This window comes from Schistocerca americana, chromosome X, assembly GCF_021461395.2.
Source record: "Schistocerca americana isolate TAMUIC-IGC-003095 chromosome X, iqSchAmer2.1, whole genome shotgun sequence".
Taxonomy (NCBI): Eukaryota; Metazoa; Arthropoda; class Insecta; order Orthoptera; family Acrididae; genus Schistocerca; species Schistocerca americana.
This window is the reverse complement of record NC_060130.1, coordinates 371765672-371783828: the sequence shown is the minus strand read 5'-3', so window position 1 is coordinate 371783828 and position 18157 is coordinate 371765672. Positions and strand designations below refer to the sequence as shown.

The following is an 18157-nucleotide window of genomic DNA, read 5'->3' as shown; positions in this document are numbered from 1 at the left end:
CACTGAATTTCGTTGGCATTCTCCGTAAATGAGAAGCATATAGACTTGTTCTTCGAAGGAATACATCAATCACATTCGCTTGATTTGACGATCTAGTCTTACCGTTCCTATTAGTGTTGTATTGTGAAACTGTCGAATGGTGTTTACATGTCAATGGCATGTTAGATAGATACGCCGTATTCGGCGAATATTTACTATTTGCACGATATACGAGAGAGAATTGTCAGAGCATGTGCTTCGATAAGTGCCTAAGTGATAAGAAGATTGCAGCACTGCATTGATACCAATGGTCATCACTTCGAACACCCTCTGTAAATGGACGCTCATGCCACGTTTTTGACCTTAGTTGACCTTCAAAGACCTTACTGTTACACATCATTGAATTCGTCTCGATAGCCGCTGTCAGAAAATAAGTACACACTATAGCATCCCATTTAAAAAACAAAGTTGACCTTCATATTTCTGACGCGACACCACCTAGCAACAAAAAACCAACGTCATATTATGGCATCCGTTATCCCGTGCAACATTTGTCCCACAAACTTTTCAGCAGCTATCATACTTTCAGAGTTATTCTAAGTGCAACAGTTAGTGACTCACCCTGTATTAGTGCAAGCTCCGCCCATCGTATACATCATTACATCATTAACAACCAATTATGTGCCTCTTACAGGGTGACAATTACTGAAGTATATGAAAAAAAACAGAAATTAGTAACAACGTGTAAACGTCACTACAGATATTCGGATTTAGTTTATGACATGTCCGACATGCCTGCCATCATTGGCGATGATGTGGTGCAGACGAATAGCGAAATTCTGCATGACCCGCAGAACATCGATGCTGTCAATGATATCCTGAATGGCCTTTTTTCATTTCAGCAATAGTTTTGGAATTAATGCTGTACACTTTGTCTTTAATACAGCTCCAAAAAAAGGAGTCGCATGTGTTCAGATCTGGAGAATATGGCGGCCAATAGAGGACCATGTCAGTGGCCTGTGGGTACCCCAGAGCCAGAATACCGTCCCTAAAGCACTCCTGCAGGACATAAAACACTCTCCTGCTTCGGTGGGGTCGAGCTCCGTCTTGTATGAACTACATCTTGTTGAAATCCGGGTCACTTTGGATAATGGGGATGAAATAATCTTCCAAAACCTTCACGTACCGTTCGGTAGTCACTGTGCCATCAAGGAATATTGCATCGATTATTCCGTGACTGGACATTGCACACCACACAGTCACCAGTTGAGGGTGAAGAGACTTCTCGATCGCGAAATGTGGATTCTCTGTCCCCCAAATGCACCAATTTTGCTTTTTGACGAACCCATCCAAATGAAAATGGGCTTCGTCGCTAAACCAAACCATTCAGCGCATACTAATTCCCATCATGCCCCGCGGCCAACCGTGTAGTTTGAACATCCGAAGGCAAACCGTTCAGAAGTTACGACGATTTTATTTCATATAGTTCAATAATTGTCACCCCGTGCGTGAGGTACGCTGCTTTGAATGGTGTATTCGAATTTACAAGAGGAATGGATATAGAAATATATACAAAAATTAAACACACAAATGTTCAAGACAAATCCTATCGTAATTAGTTTAAAGAATGGAAGTAACAGACATTATTTGATCGTTTCTGTGTGTAGACCGCCCTTTATGGGCATTGTATGAAGTCGTGGAAAGTAGTCGTAGCACAGATGGCTGTATTTGGTTACCATATCAATGACTTGCCGGTATCGATATTACTCTCCAGCGAGGCCCGCCACAGGCACCATGGCAGAGAGGAGGCAGCCACTGTCTGATGTCGAACGTCGTGTTTCAGCTTTGATACACGATAGTAGCGAAGAAACTGACTGCCACAATTCGGTCTCCAGTGGTCAGAATAAACCGCTGGAGTGATCACTCGTATGGAATCACTCGCATGGACTGTACATCAGTGTCAAAGAACCTGGTTATAAACTTGGACAAATTCTGGCTCCAAAATTTAGCATTGACGAAATATTTCGTAAAGTCTAATAATACACTGATAATATAAATAAATTCTGTATGAAATAACGTGAAAGTAAGGCACTCCAAAAAATATAAATTTGTCACCACGTTAACTACCGACAGAAATCGCGTACATAAAAGAAGCACGTATGGTATATGTAAAATAAGCGTCAGTAGGAGAATGAATAACTATTACGGAAAACAGTTTGTCAAACCATTTTATATTAAAATCATAAAATATTTGGTTGAAAGAACCCATTATGTTGTCCTCGACGGCGAGTCACCATCCATGGGTATAACTACGGTACGAGGATGTGTACAGACTGTTTTACTGAATTTTAACATTCTTTACTATCGCTATTTATACTCTATTGACAGAATGCTTTATAAACTTTCGAAGGGAAAACAGGCAACAGCACGTGGTGTACACAAGCGGTTACCCACCGAAGTACTGACCATGCTCTAAGGCGCTGCAGTCATGGGCCGACCGATGTGGCCGAGCGGTTCTAGGCGCTTCAGTTCGGAACCGTGCGACCGCTACGCTCACAAGTTCGAATCCTGCTTCGGGCATGGATGTGTGTGATGTCCATAGGTTAGTTAGGTTTAAGTAGTTCTAAGTTCTAGGGGACTGATGACCTCAGATGTTAAGTCCCATAGTGCTCAGAGCCATTTGAACCATTTTTTTTTTTTTTTTTTTTTTTGCGGTCATGGACTGTGCGGCTGATCCCGGCGGAGGTTCGAGTCCTCCCTCGGGCATGGGTGTGTATGTTTGTCCTTAGGGTACTTTAGGTTAAGTAGTGTGTAAGCTTAGGGACTGATGGCCTTAGCAGTTAAGTCCCATAAGATTTCACACACATTTGAACATTTTTGAACTGACCATACCCAACATGGCTCAACTACGGTGACGTGATGAGAACTCGTGCATTCAACGAGTTAAGGCCGTTGGCGTAAAAGCTGCTTTAATGCGGATTTATTCAAAAACAGATTAGGTGAAGCGACTACCTTCAAGTCACAGATGAACAACTCATCATGTTCATGGAAGGTTCTTTTGCGTCAAATACATAATCATTATGCTGAAACTGATAATAATTTTGGATATGACGCGTTATGCTCATCCGCGACTTGAAGATGGTCGCTTCACCAAATTTTGTTATCCGTGAATAAATACACATTACAGCAGCTTTTGGTGGCTACCACCATGACGTTCTTTAAATATACACGAGAGGTGTCGTCAGTGTGTTATAAAAGATGCCGAAAGGAATATTTGAAAAAAATTGTGATTTATACACTTCTGGAAATGGAAAAAAGAACACATTGACACCGGTGTGTCAGACCCACCATACTTGCTCCGGACACTGCGAGAGGGCTGTACAAGCAATGATCACACGCGCGGCACAGCGGACACACCAGGAACCGCGGTGTTGGCCGTCGAATGGCGCTAGCTGCGCAGCATTTGTGCACCGCCGCCGTCAGTGTCAGCCAGTTTGCCGTGGCATACGGAGCTCCATCGCAGTCTTTAACAATGGTAGCATGCCGCGACAGCGTGGACGTGAACCGTATGTGCAGTTGACGGACTTTGAGCGAGGGCGTATAGTGGGCATGCGGGAGGCCGGGTGGACGTACCGCCGAATTGCTCAACACGTGGGGCGTGAGGTCTCCACAGTACATCGATGTTGTCGCCAGTGGTCGGCGGAAGGTGCACGTGCCCGTCGACCTGGGACCGGACCGCAGCGACGCACGGATGCACGCCAAGACCGTAGGATCCTACGCAGTGCCGTAGGGGACCGCACCGCCACTTCCCAGCAAATTAGGGACACTGTTGCTCCTGGGGTATCGGCGAGGACCATTCGCAACCGTCTCCATGAAGCTGGGCTACGGTCCCGCACACCGTTAGGCCGTCTTCCGCTCACGCCCCAACATCGTGCAGCCCGCCTCCAGTGGTGTCGCGACAGGCGTGAATGGAGGGACGAATGGAGACGCGTCGTCTTCAGCTATGAGAGTCGCTTCTGCCTTGGTGCCAATGATGGTCGTGTGCGTGTTTGGCGCCGTGCAGGTGAGCGCCACAATCAGGACTGCATACGACCGAGGCACACAGGGCCAACACCCGGCATCATGGTGTGGGGAGCGATCTCCTACACTGGCCGTACACCACTGGTGATCGTCGAGGGGACACTGAATAGTGCACGGTACATCCAAACCGTCATCGAACCCATCGTTCTACCATTCCTAGACCGGCAAGGGAACTTGCTGTTCCAACAGGACAATGCACGTCCGCATGTATCCCGTGCCACCCAACGTGCTCTAGAAGGTGTAAGTCAACTACCCTGGCCAGCAAGATCTCCGGATCTGTCCCCCATTGAGCATGTTTGGGACTGGATGAAGCGTCGTCTCACGCGGTCTGCACGTCCAGCACGAACGCTGGTCCAACTGAGGCGCCAGGTGGAAATGGCATGGCAAGCCGTTCCACAGGACTACATCCAGCATCTCTACGATCGTCTCCATGGGAGAATAGCAGCCTGGATTGCTGCGAAAGGTGGATATACACTGTACTAGTGCCGACATTGTGCATGCTCTGTTGCCTGTGTCTATGTGCCTGTGGTTCTGTCAGTGTGATCATGTGATGTATCTGACCCCAGGAATGTGTCAATAAAGTTTCCCCTTCCTGGGACAATGAATTCACGGTGTTCTTATTTCAATTTCCAGGAGTGTAGCTATGTCCTGTTTGATGTACAAGGTCAGTCAAATGAAAACGAGACAGATATAAAAAAAAAGAAGTAACGTGTTTGCTATTTCAAACGTAATTGCCGTAACTGTTAATTCATTTATCCCACTGTGAGGCAACACAGTCAATACCTTCATGGGCGGGCCCACGTGTTGCCAAAATTGTTTCGACAACATTGCAGACGTTTCTCTAGGAAGCCCTTACACAGCCTCCGTGCAGTTACCATATCAATCCAGAAAGGCCCGTACAGGATCCGCAACATGCGGTCGTACATTATCCTGCTGAAATGTAGGGTTTCGCAGGGATCGAATGAAGGGTAGAGCCACGGGTCGTAACACATCTGAAATGTAACGTCCACTGTTCAAAGTGCCGTCAATGCGAACAAGAGGTGACCGAGACGTGTAACCAATTGCACCCCATTCCATCACACCGGGTGATACGCCAGTATGGCGATGACGAATACACGCTTCCAATGTACGTCCACCGCGATGCCACCAAACACGGATGCGACCATTATGATGCTGTAAACAGAACCTGGATTCATTCGAAAAAATGACGTTTTGCCATTCGTGCACCCAGGTTCGTCGTTGAGTACACCATCGTAGGCGCTCCTGTCTGTGATGCAGCGTCAAGGGTAACCGCAGCCATGGTCTCTGAGCTGATAGTCCATGCTGCTGCGAAGGTCGTCGAACTGTTCGTGCAGATGGTTGTTGTCTTGCAAACGTCCCCATCTGTTGACTCAGGGATCGAGACGTGGCTGCGCGATCCGTTACAGCCATGCGGATAAGATGCCTGGCATCTCGACTGCTAGTGATACGAGGCCGTTGGGATCCAGCACGGCGTTCCGTGTTACCCTCTTGAACCCACCGATTCCATATTCTGCTAAAAGTCACTGCATCTCGACCAACCGGCCGCGGTGGCCGTGCGGTCCTAGGCGCTGCAGACCGGAACCGCGGGACTGCTACGGTCGCAGTTTCGAAACCTGCCTCGGGTATGGATGTGTGTGATGTACGTAGGTTAGTTAGGTTTAAGTAGTTCTAAGTTCTAGGGGTCTGGTGGCCTAAGATGTTAAGTCCCATAGTGCTCAGAGCCATTTGATCCATTTCATCTCGACCAACGCGAGCAGCAATGTCGCGATACGATAAACCGCAATCGCGATAGGCTACAATCCGACCTTTATTAAAGTCGGAAACGTGATGGTACGCATTTCTCCTCCTTACACGAGGCATAACAACAACGTTTCATCAGGCAACGCTGGTCAACTGCTGTTTGTGGATGAGAAATCGGTTGGAAACTTTCCTCATGTCCGCACGTTGTAGGTGTCGCCACCTTGTGTGAATGCTCTGAAAAGCTTATCATTTGCATGTCACAGCATCTTCTTCCTGTCGGTTAAATTTCGCGTCTGTAGCACGTCATCTTCGTGGTGTAGCAATTTTAATGGCCAGTAGTGTACTTTCCATGAATCACTAAATATCTCAGAGCTTTCTGCTCTGGGTTTCAGCCAGCTCTCGGTCACAAGAATAATATGAACGCGATAACTTTCTGGAGGGCAGTAAATTCGGGAACTTTGCTACGAATACTTTGACAATTTACTGATAAAATTTTGATAGTGGAAGTATTTTTACACTGAACACTGTCTGATTTCGCTATCTGCGTGTCGTCTGGCGAGTGTTCATCACAATACCTTACACTACTGCCTAGCCTAAAAAACGTCCATGGCATTCTACAAGTACCTTGCTACCCGAGTAGCTGCTTCCTTTGCACCTCTGACCTGTCCAGGGGAGTCCTACAACATTTTTGTCAATTGCAAAGAACACTCCCACTCCTATGGCGTCTAATCTGTCCATGACTCGCTAAATATCTCAGTTTTCTACTTCGGGTTTCAGCCAGTTCCCGGTTCCAAGAATAATTTGAGCCTGAGAACTTTCCTGGAGGGCAGTAAAATTCGTGACATAGGTTACGAATACTTCGACAGTTTACTGATAAAATTTTGAAATTTGAAATGTCTTTACTCTGAATGCAGTCTGAGGTTCCTAGAGTCCTAAAATTCTCTTCCGATAACGTAGGTCCTGATATCTGCAGCGACGACCGTCACAGAGCCGACGAAGCCTTTCGTTGAAGCCATCTACTCAGTTCCTAAGCCGGCTGTTGTGGCCGAGCGGTTCTAGGCGCTTCAGTCTGGAACCGCGCGACCGCTACGGTCGTAGGTTCGAATCCTGCCTCGGGCATGGATGTGTGTGATGTACTTAGGTTAGTTAGGTTTAAATAGTTCTAAGTCTAGGGGACTGATGACCTCAGATGTTAAGTCCCATAGTGCTCAGAGCCATTTGAACCATTTTCGGTTCCTAACCACTGGACCCCGATCACCTCTGAGAACAACTCTGCAAATTGCAAGGTCTGCTTGCATCCCATGTGTGAGGCCGCCAGCAGCCTTCACCACTTGCCAGCCGCCTGTATGAGCTGAGGATGGCCTCACAACCCATGTGACAGACTTCCTTAGTGTCGACATGAGCCACAACTTGCACACAACTGCACCCTGAATGCTCGGTAGGCACAGGCACGGCCTTTTCCACGTCTCGGATTCTGCCCCCAAGCAGACATAACGAGTGCATATTGGCTTCCCTTCCAGCCCTATACGCGATCTTTCTAAGGGGCTCCACAACGCGTCTAACGTTGGAGTTCCTGAAAACTAGCAAACCCCCGCCCACGTGTGCCTGCTCGGACCCTGCTGAAGGAACGAGTGCATATTGGCTTTCCTTCCAGCCCCAAACGCATTCGTTCATAGGGCGAACATGCGAGACCAGACACCCATCCTCCAATGTCCTCCGCCTCGAACGCCGCGAACGCGTTACTACCCGCCACTCACCCTGCTCTGAGGACAGTAGATCCACTGCGTTGGTGCTTCAGCAGCAGAGCCCGCGGGCGAAACAAGCGACAGCTATGTCCGGTGAGACGCGCCGATTCTCCGCCACCGCTACACCCCGAAGTAGCAGCCTGATGGCGGTTGACAGGAGCAGAAAGCGCATTCAGCTGTTCGTGAACTGCGGCCAGCTCCTCCTGCATTCGCACACAGCACGCGCACATTCTACCCATCCTAGCAAGATTAGCTGAAGGAATAAATAATTAAGGCAGACAGAAACCTAGATATGCAACCTGATACCCTAATGACGTTTCACCAATGGACGCTGACGCCTTAATGAGATGTGTAACTAGCTGTTCAGAAGAAATGAAAACTGCGCTACAGACGTTCTGAATGTGCACTTACAGTTAAAAAACGCGAGATTAAAACTCTTAAATTTTAAACTACCAGGAAAACACAGGAAAAACTAAATACGTAATTCGTCGCTGTGGAAATGTGCAACAGGCGACAACTGAACCCTGACTGACTAGCCCACCGTGCTGAACGAACGGTCACTTGTCTTCAAAACACGCAATGAGCAACTACTGCGCTACAGACTAAATGAATTTACAATTACAGTTACAAAACGCTAAACCTCTTAGAAAAAAAAAACACATAACACGAAATTTAAGACATATACTACTAGAAAAACACAGCTAAATACAATCATGGATCCACAGCCAACAGCAAATATTTTTCCTGACCGTCTTGCCTTGCAGTTAGATAAATGTATAAACAATCATAGCGATTACTTTTCAAATAATACAACTTCCTTACTTCTTTTCCGTCCCTCTCGTTTTCATTTGACTGCCCCATATAGAAAGCAGTAATATCGACCGCAGATTAACTTGTGTATAATGAATGGAAGACAAAGATGGCACAATCTGACAAGAGCGTGTGCAATAACCGAGTATATGATATTTTTCTTGTTAAAAGTTCTGAGACGTTGATAATGTCATGGTTGGATGCCCATAAACAACAAACTAACTAAATTTTGAAGTATGAAGGGTAAACGATGGTAGAACACCCCCTCCACTCCATCTCATCTCAACTTCCATATCTTCTTCATCTATTAGAGAAAGCCTCACATAGCTTCCAGATTCCATTTCCCCTTTCATTAAACCGGCACCTACTTCATACATCACCCCCAAAATGTACATAATCTCACTTTTTCCATCCTTAATCTAAATTACATTGACTGCTGAGATGTTTCATTTGAAAAGGACATGGACAATTACCTCCTGCATTTTTCCATACCCAAGCTTGTGCTCCATCCCTAACAACTGCGTTAATCTTCCTTCTTTCTGATTCATTGTGTCACCATCTTAACACCACAATTATGTGTAAGCACAGAAATATTAATAACATATGTATTCTATGTCTGAAGTAGAATTTGATCAACTGTACTCAAAATAATGGCTGGAGGGGTCTATACACTTCTACATCATAACCTGTGCCACAAAAACTCATCTATAAAATGATGTTAGCTCTTTTGCTAGAAGTACATTATGGTGTACACTTTATATTGATTGAAAATGTGAATAAAGATTTTCTGCGCTATGCTACATTACAGTAAGCTGCAGTATATTAAAAAATGTATGTACAATTTCAGGATCTGTTAATCACATAACGGAGCTGCCCCATAGTGATAAACGACAGTTTCAGTATTTCCCAGATGTGAACAACACAACAGGCCTGAATAAAAGTTCTAAGAAATCCACAAAGGTACTGAAAAGTAAGCAGATTACTATTTTTTTAATTAATAATTCGATGTAAGCTATTTTTCTTCCATGGCATATTGGGTTGAAGATCTGTAATGTAAATATCCGTTTCTTAATAACACTGATCAAAACAGAAATATGCAACCAAAAATACAAAAGTGGTAGTACAGCTCTGCTTCTGTATCCTTTCAGACAGGAGACATATTACTTCCAATAACTACACATTCAGCAGGAGATGAAATGAAAAGACAAAGAAGGCTGTCAGTTCCGTGGCCTGACTTACATCGATCTAACTCCATTGTTCGCAAAAGGACAGCGTAAGTAGATCTGTTTATCACAGACTGTCCATTTCTCTAAAAACATCTAGTTCATGGGGGAAGTAAGAGAGGTGTATGCAAGGAAAGAAGTATTCACCAGGGACTGTACAACGGAAGGTAAAATTTAAACCAGTATTGTTTTCTGTTAAGTTTATTGAATCAACCAAAACAAAAATACACCCACCTCACATTTCTGCATACCCTCCTGAATTTGCAACACATTTTCCCCACCAAATTGGCAACTGTTTGTTGCCATCCTTGAAGGAAGAAGAGAGACATGAGTAGTGGAACAAAGAGAGTTCCAGGACTTTTTGTTTGTGTGGATTGCATACATTTAGGGGTAAACATATATTCAGGGGTAAATTACCCCCTCCTTCTCCCCTTTACCTATTGTTATACTTACTGATTTATGACTCCCTGGGGATACCTAGTATTATGCTAACTGATTTATGACCCCAGGGGATAATCCTTCTGAGAAACCCTAGACTAAGCTGTGGCTTCTGGTCAGCAGCTGGCCATGACACTGTAAGAGAAGTGGGCATGACCTGAATGTATAGTTCTAACTGTACTTGTACCCACAACATTGACTCTCTGCAGTTTAAAAAATCCACATTACCCAATCCAAAACAGGAATGTTGTAGTCAGTACACCTAGAATTGTTCATGCAAAATGTAGATTCATCATTCTTATATGAGTTATCTTTGAAGACAGAAGAAATGAAAGCATACACATGTTTTCACATTGCTAAAGTTTCATTGCTTCTTCTGACAATCCTGTACAACATATACCATAGACTGTATTTCCTCTAAGTATTTTCTCATCGGCTAAAAAGGATATGTGTTCTTATCAGCTTCTTATCTGTTACATCCTGCATCACAGGAGTGGAATATTAAACTCACTTTTGGCTCATGATGGAGTGCTAAGAGCATGCTCTACCCCTGTCACTGGATGCCCCCTTTCTTTCAGTCTCTCTTAACATCGCCAGATGCCTTGTCACCTATAAAGTCTTTCAAGGTAGCAGTACAGAGGAGTTGTAAATATCAGGTTAACACTACATATTGCATTATAAATTTGCTGATATAACTGATTTTAATATGATGGTCATCTCTGTGTAGGTGGGAGGGAAATCTTAATTACTTAAATTATTTGTGAGAGTCCCATTGCGTGTGCCGCCGGTTTACACTCGCAAGATAACCTCCACATCATATAAATGATGTAGCTTTACGTTTCTAAAATGAATATTGTGGTGGCAAAAGTGCAAATAGCGGATTTAGTACTACCACCAGTGAAGTCTCCAGCTAAATCAGTTACATCTCCAGCAAAATATATGTAAACTCATACTCATACTATGAACTTATGCTTGCTACAATGATTATTGAACCAAGAACATTTAATCTCGCATTGAATATACTACAAAATAGGCACTTAACAGATTGCAACAGTCCTTAAACGTACATTCAACTAGCAATTTCCACACACTATGGTGAGTAGAATACTTCACCAATAACATAATGCTGGTAGGTCCAAACAACAACATGATAATTAATATTAAGCGAACATTCTGTGATGGATAGACATATTTTTCTCATGAGTGGTACCACTGTGTCTTGGGGGGGGGGGGAGGGGGGGAGACATAATCCTCTTGTAAGTGTGCAGCTTTAGAAAAGCACAATAGCACAGCTATATTATGCTATGAGTGCATCCCACCCTTGGTTCTACAGGAAGACTAAACACTGTAATAACATCACACAACTACTGAAAAAAAAAATTTCTCCCAGAACACTGCACGTATCTTCAGCGTGATGTATGGACAGAGATTAAGCAGCTGAAGTCCAATCTTACTTCTCTTGCTCCGTCACTCTACCCCTCCCCACCTCCCATAGGCAGGTACACTGGTATTCCAGGCCTGTTCTATCCTGTCACTGAATGTTCACAAAGAGCTCAATCCACTGCAGGTGCTCAGCTTTGGTCAGTGACGGCTTGACAATGACATATTGATTCAGGTCTGCAGAAATCAAACATATTTCTAGGAAATGCTGACCCCTGGAGCAAGACAAAATACTTGACCATTCAGCACGGAACGGCCAACAGCATGCTACATCTATTTTTCTGTCTTTGCTCTTCTAATGAAGTGTTACGTAATTTTAAAAAGAAGGGCCCTCGGCTATGTCTCGTGGTGGGAAGAGGCAGCATTTGTCAGATGGGTGGACGCTGTGACCAGACGAATGCAGTGACCAGCGGCCTTGAATTCGCTGTGGGTGGCCACTATTCAGTACATTGGCGCCTACCACCCTCCTGCCGCCATCCATTTCCAGGAGCTCCTTGTAGCCTTAGCACTCAAAATTAGTCTCTGTGAAAGTTATGCAGATAACTTGTCATGCATGTGGCGTTTACATACATTTCAAATTCATAAATATCAATAGAGAACACCAGCTATCACACACTCTATCCACATATCCTTTACACCTGACAGCAAGCTATAATTCGCATCTCGACCTTCTCGTTATTTTGTAACATCCAGCTGAGTAAAACCACGAACTAGGACTATGATACTATTGTCAATGATGGATAAGCAAACTGCCAAGGTCAGAGCTCTGTAAAAGTGATGCAAATACTGTTTCATAGCATGGGAAATAGCCAGCGGCAGAGAAGAGGTGCAAAAACTACGTCCGTTAGCTGAACACTTCTGCTGCTACGGTCGCAGGTTCGAATCCTGCCTTGGACATTGATGTGTGTGATTTGCTTAGGTTAGTTAGGTTTAAGTAGTTCTAAGTCTAGGGGACTGATGACCTCAGATGTCAAGTCCCATAGTGCCTGGAGCCATTTTTGGAACACTTCATTTTACTATACTTGGTCATCTCTGCCTGTCATCTCTGTATTGTCACATTTGTAGGATAAAGACTGAGATTGGAAGATCTCACCAAAACGTTTGATGAACACCACTGGAATAAACGAATCATATCCATAGCAGCTCTCTGCCCTCTATTTCGAAACGAGTTGCCACTTCATTGAACCTATTGACTAAGGATCCTGGAAAGACTCTAGGTGGTATCTCTCTATTCATCTCGTAAGTTTTTGTCTGTCACTAACCAGCCCTCCCTGGAACAATGTACCAGTTCAATTTGGAACTGACCAGAAGTAGGAGGGTACTACACATACTGCATTTGACGTCTCATGAAGGAACAGAAGAAGCTGACTTCCACATAATCAGTAAACTTCAATGTTTGGCATTTGGAAAGAGTATAACACGTATTCTAAACTTGTACAACCAACTGATGCTAGTGATATAGACCAATAGTCTTATTTGAACACCATAACTGCTGTTCTGAAAAGACTGTGGATACGAGCCTGATATGTTTGAGAGGGTTGTGGTGGTATATCAGATGCTCAAGAAGAAGAAGAAGAAGAAGAAAAACATGGTTTATGCATGATGGTGATCTAGATAGAAGGAGTTTGAAACATTTTACGTAAATCACTTGTGCTATTAATTCTGGAGTATTGTTGTAGTGTTTAGACTCCATACCAAGAAGATACTGGAAAGAGAGAAATGATCATTGAACATAAACACACACTCATAATGCTACTTTGTTCTGCACTTAAACATGCTATAATGTTAAAGTAGTGTGGTTTCGAATGTATTAGTTGTAGAATTGCAGTGCTGCTGATAATGCAATGCAGAAAATATATTTCCAACTCCTGACATACATTAACCATGCAGGTTTTCTATCCCACTCACTATGGTGACAAACTTTAAGGTGATAAAAAAACTACTACCTTCTACACAAAAAGAGTACAGTTTCTTATGTAGTGGGGAAATGCTATACTTCGCATGCATCTTCATTCATCTAGAAGAGGGTACCAAAAGAGGTTCTCCATCAGTTTAGTGGACATGATTCATCACACATGAGTTGTAAGTCCTCTGACAGTTGTCCGCAGCTCGTGGTCGTGTGGTAGCGTTCTCGCTTCCCACGCCCGGGTTCCCGGGTTCGATTCCCGGCGGGGTCAGGGATTTTCTCTGCCTCGTGATGACTGGGTGTTCTGTGCTGTCCTTAGGTTAGTTAGGTTTAAGTAGTTCTAAGTTCTAGGGGACTGATGACTATGGATGTTAAGTCCCATAGTGCTCAGAGCCATTTGAACCATTTTTTCCTCTGACAGTTGTGATATGGGGGAGATTTACTGTTACCAGTTGCAGGTTGATAGTGCTCTATGTCACACTGACAAGAAACAAATTAATTGTATTTGAGTCGAATGCAGGTTATACCACAGACCTGATACAGCCCAAGAGAACAACAGGAAAAAGTTAAATGTGCAATAAATGACATGCCACAACATCTTCCTCTCCCTAGAATGCATGACCAGTCTATCTTGTTAATCACTTCTCAGCCAATTACTCCACCTACTTTCTATTATCCTTCAACACAGATCCATATCAATTTAGAGGCAGATGGTTGTCTTTGCTAGTTCTCTTTCCATGAAAGCACCCAATGCAGCAGTCAGTTTACCTGAATAGACATAATGCAGAATGTTATTGAAACCCATGCAGCAGCTGTTCTGTAGGGTATTTGTTAGCTGGCACTGCATGGTTGTGATTGGTAGAGACTACAGAGAAGCACAATGTAAATGCTGTTTGCTAGAGTTTAAAACAGTTAAATGGTTTTGCACAGGGTCAAACACGCAATCCATCCTGTAGTTGTATATTACAGTCCCCATGCTGGTAATACAATGTACGTTAGCTAAGGAGGATGTAAAGTGTATCATAGTCATAGAACTCCAACATTGGCAGTTTGCTCATCCGTCACTGACAACAGTATCATAGACTGAGTTTGTAGTTTGGATGTTACGAGATAACTAGGATGGAAGGATCCGAATTGTAGCCTGCTGTCAGGTTTAAAAATTACTGTGGGTGTTTCCTCAACTTGTGAATAGATAGCATGAAAACAGCTGTTCTGTAGTGTTTAGTCTTCCTGCAGAACCAAGGATGGGACACACTCATAGCATAACATAGTGGTGCTATTGTGTTTTTTAATAGCTGCACACTTACAAGAGGATTATATCTCTCTCCTCCTAAGAAACAGTGGTACCACTCATGAGAAAAATATGTCTACCTATCACAGAATGTTCACTCAATATTGATTATCATGTCGTTGTTTGGTCCTACCAGCATTACATAATTGGTGAAGTCTTCTACTCACCATTGTGAGTGAAACTTGTTAGCTGAATGTATGTTTAAAGACTGTTGGATGCCGTTAAGTGCTTATTATGTAGTATATTCAGAACAAGACTCAATGTTTTTGGTTCAATAATCATTGTAGCAAGCATAAGTTCATAGCATGAGTGTGAGTTTACATATATTTTGCCGGAGATTTAATTGATTTTTGTCGTATATCTACTATTTTACCTTTGCAATCATAGTATTCATTTTAAAAGTGTAAGACAAAACCCTTACACTATGTGAAGTGAGGTCTGTCGGTACAATATTTTGTTGTAGCAGGCATAAGAATCACAGCTTGGGAGTGAGTTTACACTTCTTTAGCTGGAGATTTCATTGATTTAGTACTGCATCCACTATTTGCACTTTCACAGTATTTGTTTTAAAGGCATAATACTGTTCCCTGTATACACTGTGAGGTGAGGTCCGTCGGTGCAATATTTGTTATAGAACACACAAGAATCACACCTAGAGAATACATGATGGTAATACTTTAGCCTCTGGGAAGCCCCTAGAGACCCCACAGAAGCCTCTGTAATGGTTACCTGGCGAGTGTAATCCTACTGCAGGAAGAAAATTACTCACCACGCAATAGGATTCACATGATCAATTTAATTAGTTAGCCAATGAACTTCATGCCAGAGAAGGGAGGGCAAGAAAACTACATATCTGATTCGCAAGTTGGAGTGGTGATCAGACGTTTTTTCGTTTCGGCGAGATCTTTTAATGAACTTTCAATCTCCCATCTACACAGGGAGAGATGGCCATCGTAATAAAATCAGCTATATTACGGAATTTATAAAGTGATATGCAGTATTAACCTGATATTTACAACTCCTCTGTGCTGTTAGCTTCAGAGACTTCATTGGTGATGAGGCATGTGCCTACCTTCTGACAGACTGAAAGTGAGGACGCATCCTGTGACAGAGGTAGAGCATGCTCTAAGCACTCCATCATGAGCCAAAATTGAGTCGAATATTTCAAGTCGTCTGATGCATTACATAAGAGATACTGAGCTGATTAGAACAGAATTATCATACCTTACGAGAGAGTACTTAGAGGCCGGCCTGTGTGGCCGTGCGGTTCTAGGCGCTTCAGTCCGGAACCGCGTGATCGCTACGGTCGCAGGTTCGAATCCTGTCTCGGGCATGGATGTGTGGGATGTCCTTAGTTTAGTTAAGTTTAAGTAGTTCTAAGTTCTAGGGGACTGATGACCTCAGAAGTTACGTCCCATAGAGCGCAGAGCCAGTACTTAGAGGAAATATAGCCTATGCCATACTGTTGTATAGAATTTCCGCAACAGCAGAATGACAATCAATTACTGTTAATCGAGAATGATGACGCCTTCCAAAGATAGGCATACCGTCGGCATCACGTGACGAACGTTGGTGCCCTCTATGCGCTCTATAAATGCCAGAGTACCTGGCAGTAACCGGACGACCTCAGAAGATGTCTCCTGCAGATGGAGACGAAACGATAGGTGGAAATTTTATACATCGACCACGGCCTCTCATCCCGGAAGTTTCAACTGAAGAGGTCACCCTTGTTACGATTTCTTACAAATTAATGAAATATCAGAAGCATTCAGGAGACTCTAAGATGAATGATTATACTATTAATAATTGCATGTGTTCGTTTTGGTCTTGTGGTTAGGGACACGCAGAGTTGTGGAGTCGGAGGAAGCAAGTTTGGGTGCTACTATACGTTAATTTTTTTTCACCTTCGCGTTTGTAGGAGATTCTGTGACTTCTTATTAATGAAATACATATATGTTCTGCAATATTTGATGTTATTTACATACAACAGTGTGCTCACTAAGGAGTGAGTTTCTTCGATTTTTGACTTCAGTCTGATTAAAAAACGAATGATGAAGTTGTTACGAGTGAAACTATCATGAATGACATTTGCACTCCTTACTTTTCACAAATATTTGGTTGTTTTTTCTAGAAATATGTTCCGATTTCCGAGGTGGGATTAGAAGACAGCTTAAGTTGCTGCGACTGAAACGAGAACCAATCACATTCACATTTATTTATCCACAACTTCAACAGATGTCATGCGCCGTCCGTCCATGCCAAACACCTAGAATCAAAGTGAAGAGGATTGGCGGGAGGGGGTGGGATGGTAAGGCGACCACTCACGATAAGCGGGAAATCCGGGTTCGAGACCCGGTGGGGCACAAATTTTCATTGTCTATTTATGCCCATCATTTCAGAGATGGTCGCGCGACTCGGCTGTTCGCTTCAGGACGTCAAATAAAACACCTTTCAGCCGTCTAATTTCCAAATTATTACTGTATTTGGCTACCAGTTTCGACAATTTACTACGCCATTATCATTGTCGTCATTCCATTATACAGCTGATGGTTGTCCATACTCGCAAGTGCGAATACATTTCGTGTATTTATATTCTCTCTTGTCATAAATATTTAACTTTTTTCCGCGAATATAATGCGATTTCCGAGGGTCACAAGGGATAAGCTTGTGTCAATGTCACGCTTTGCTTATCCGTAAAGTGCTGCTGGATATGTACACGCGTCATTTTGATGTCAGTTCCGAGTAAGCTGAGTGTGTCACGAATGCCAACCGCTCTGCCAAGCTCTTCGTGCACCCACAGAGTGATGTGATATCCGATAACTAAAGCGGGTACTTTCACTAACCTACTTCAATATCAAATGTATCTCTGATCTTATATTTAACTACTTATTACGTTTCAATGGAAGCTGTGACTCGTGTTGTTATAACATTGTGAACAAAAATTTACACATTCTCGTTTACTGGCATACGTTTAAATTCACATACTTCCACGTGTCAGCATATGAATTACTTTTTTCACTTTATTCTAATAGAAGTGGAATCGCGCATTTTTTGTTGTAAGTAGTGGTCGATAGAGCAAAAGTTTTGCCCCACGAACCTCTGCTTACAAGACAGAGTACTTGAACATTCGCTCTGCGACAGTCTTCACCTCTTTTGCCGAAAAGTTTGGCTACATACCATAGTTAGCACCATATCACCATAATAATCGATGGAACTCTAAAGCCGTCATACAAGAAATGTAGCTGGCCGGTGTGACAGAGCGGTTCTAGGCGCTTCGGTCTGGAACCGCGCGACCGCTACGGTCGCAGGTTCGAATCCTGCCTCGGGCATGGATGTGTGTGATGTCCATCGGTTGGTTAGGTTTAAGTAGTTCTAAGTTCTAGGGGACTGATGACCTCAGATGTTAAGTCCCATAGTGCTCAGAGCCATTTGAACAAGAAATGAAGTTTCAGTTAAAAACAATTAGTTCAATATTTTGCTAGAT

At 43.5% G+C, this 18157-nt stretch overlaps 1 protein-coding gene across 1 annotated transcript in view; it reads left to right on the top strand.

The window, feature by feature from the left end:
- LOC124556038 overlaps positions 1-18157 on the top strand; it is a 353229-nt gene that overhangs the window by 296612 nt on the left and 38460 nt on the right. The window contains exons 7-8 of the mRNA XM_047130073.1: positions 9223-9335; positions 9524-9648. Coding sequence (XP_046986029.1) covers positions 9223-9335; positions 9524-9648 — 238 coding nt within the window. The remainder of the gene's footprint in view (positions 1-9222; positions 9336-9523; positions 9649-18157) is intronic.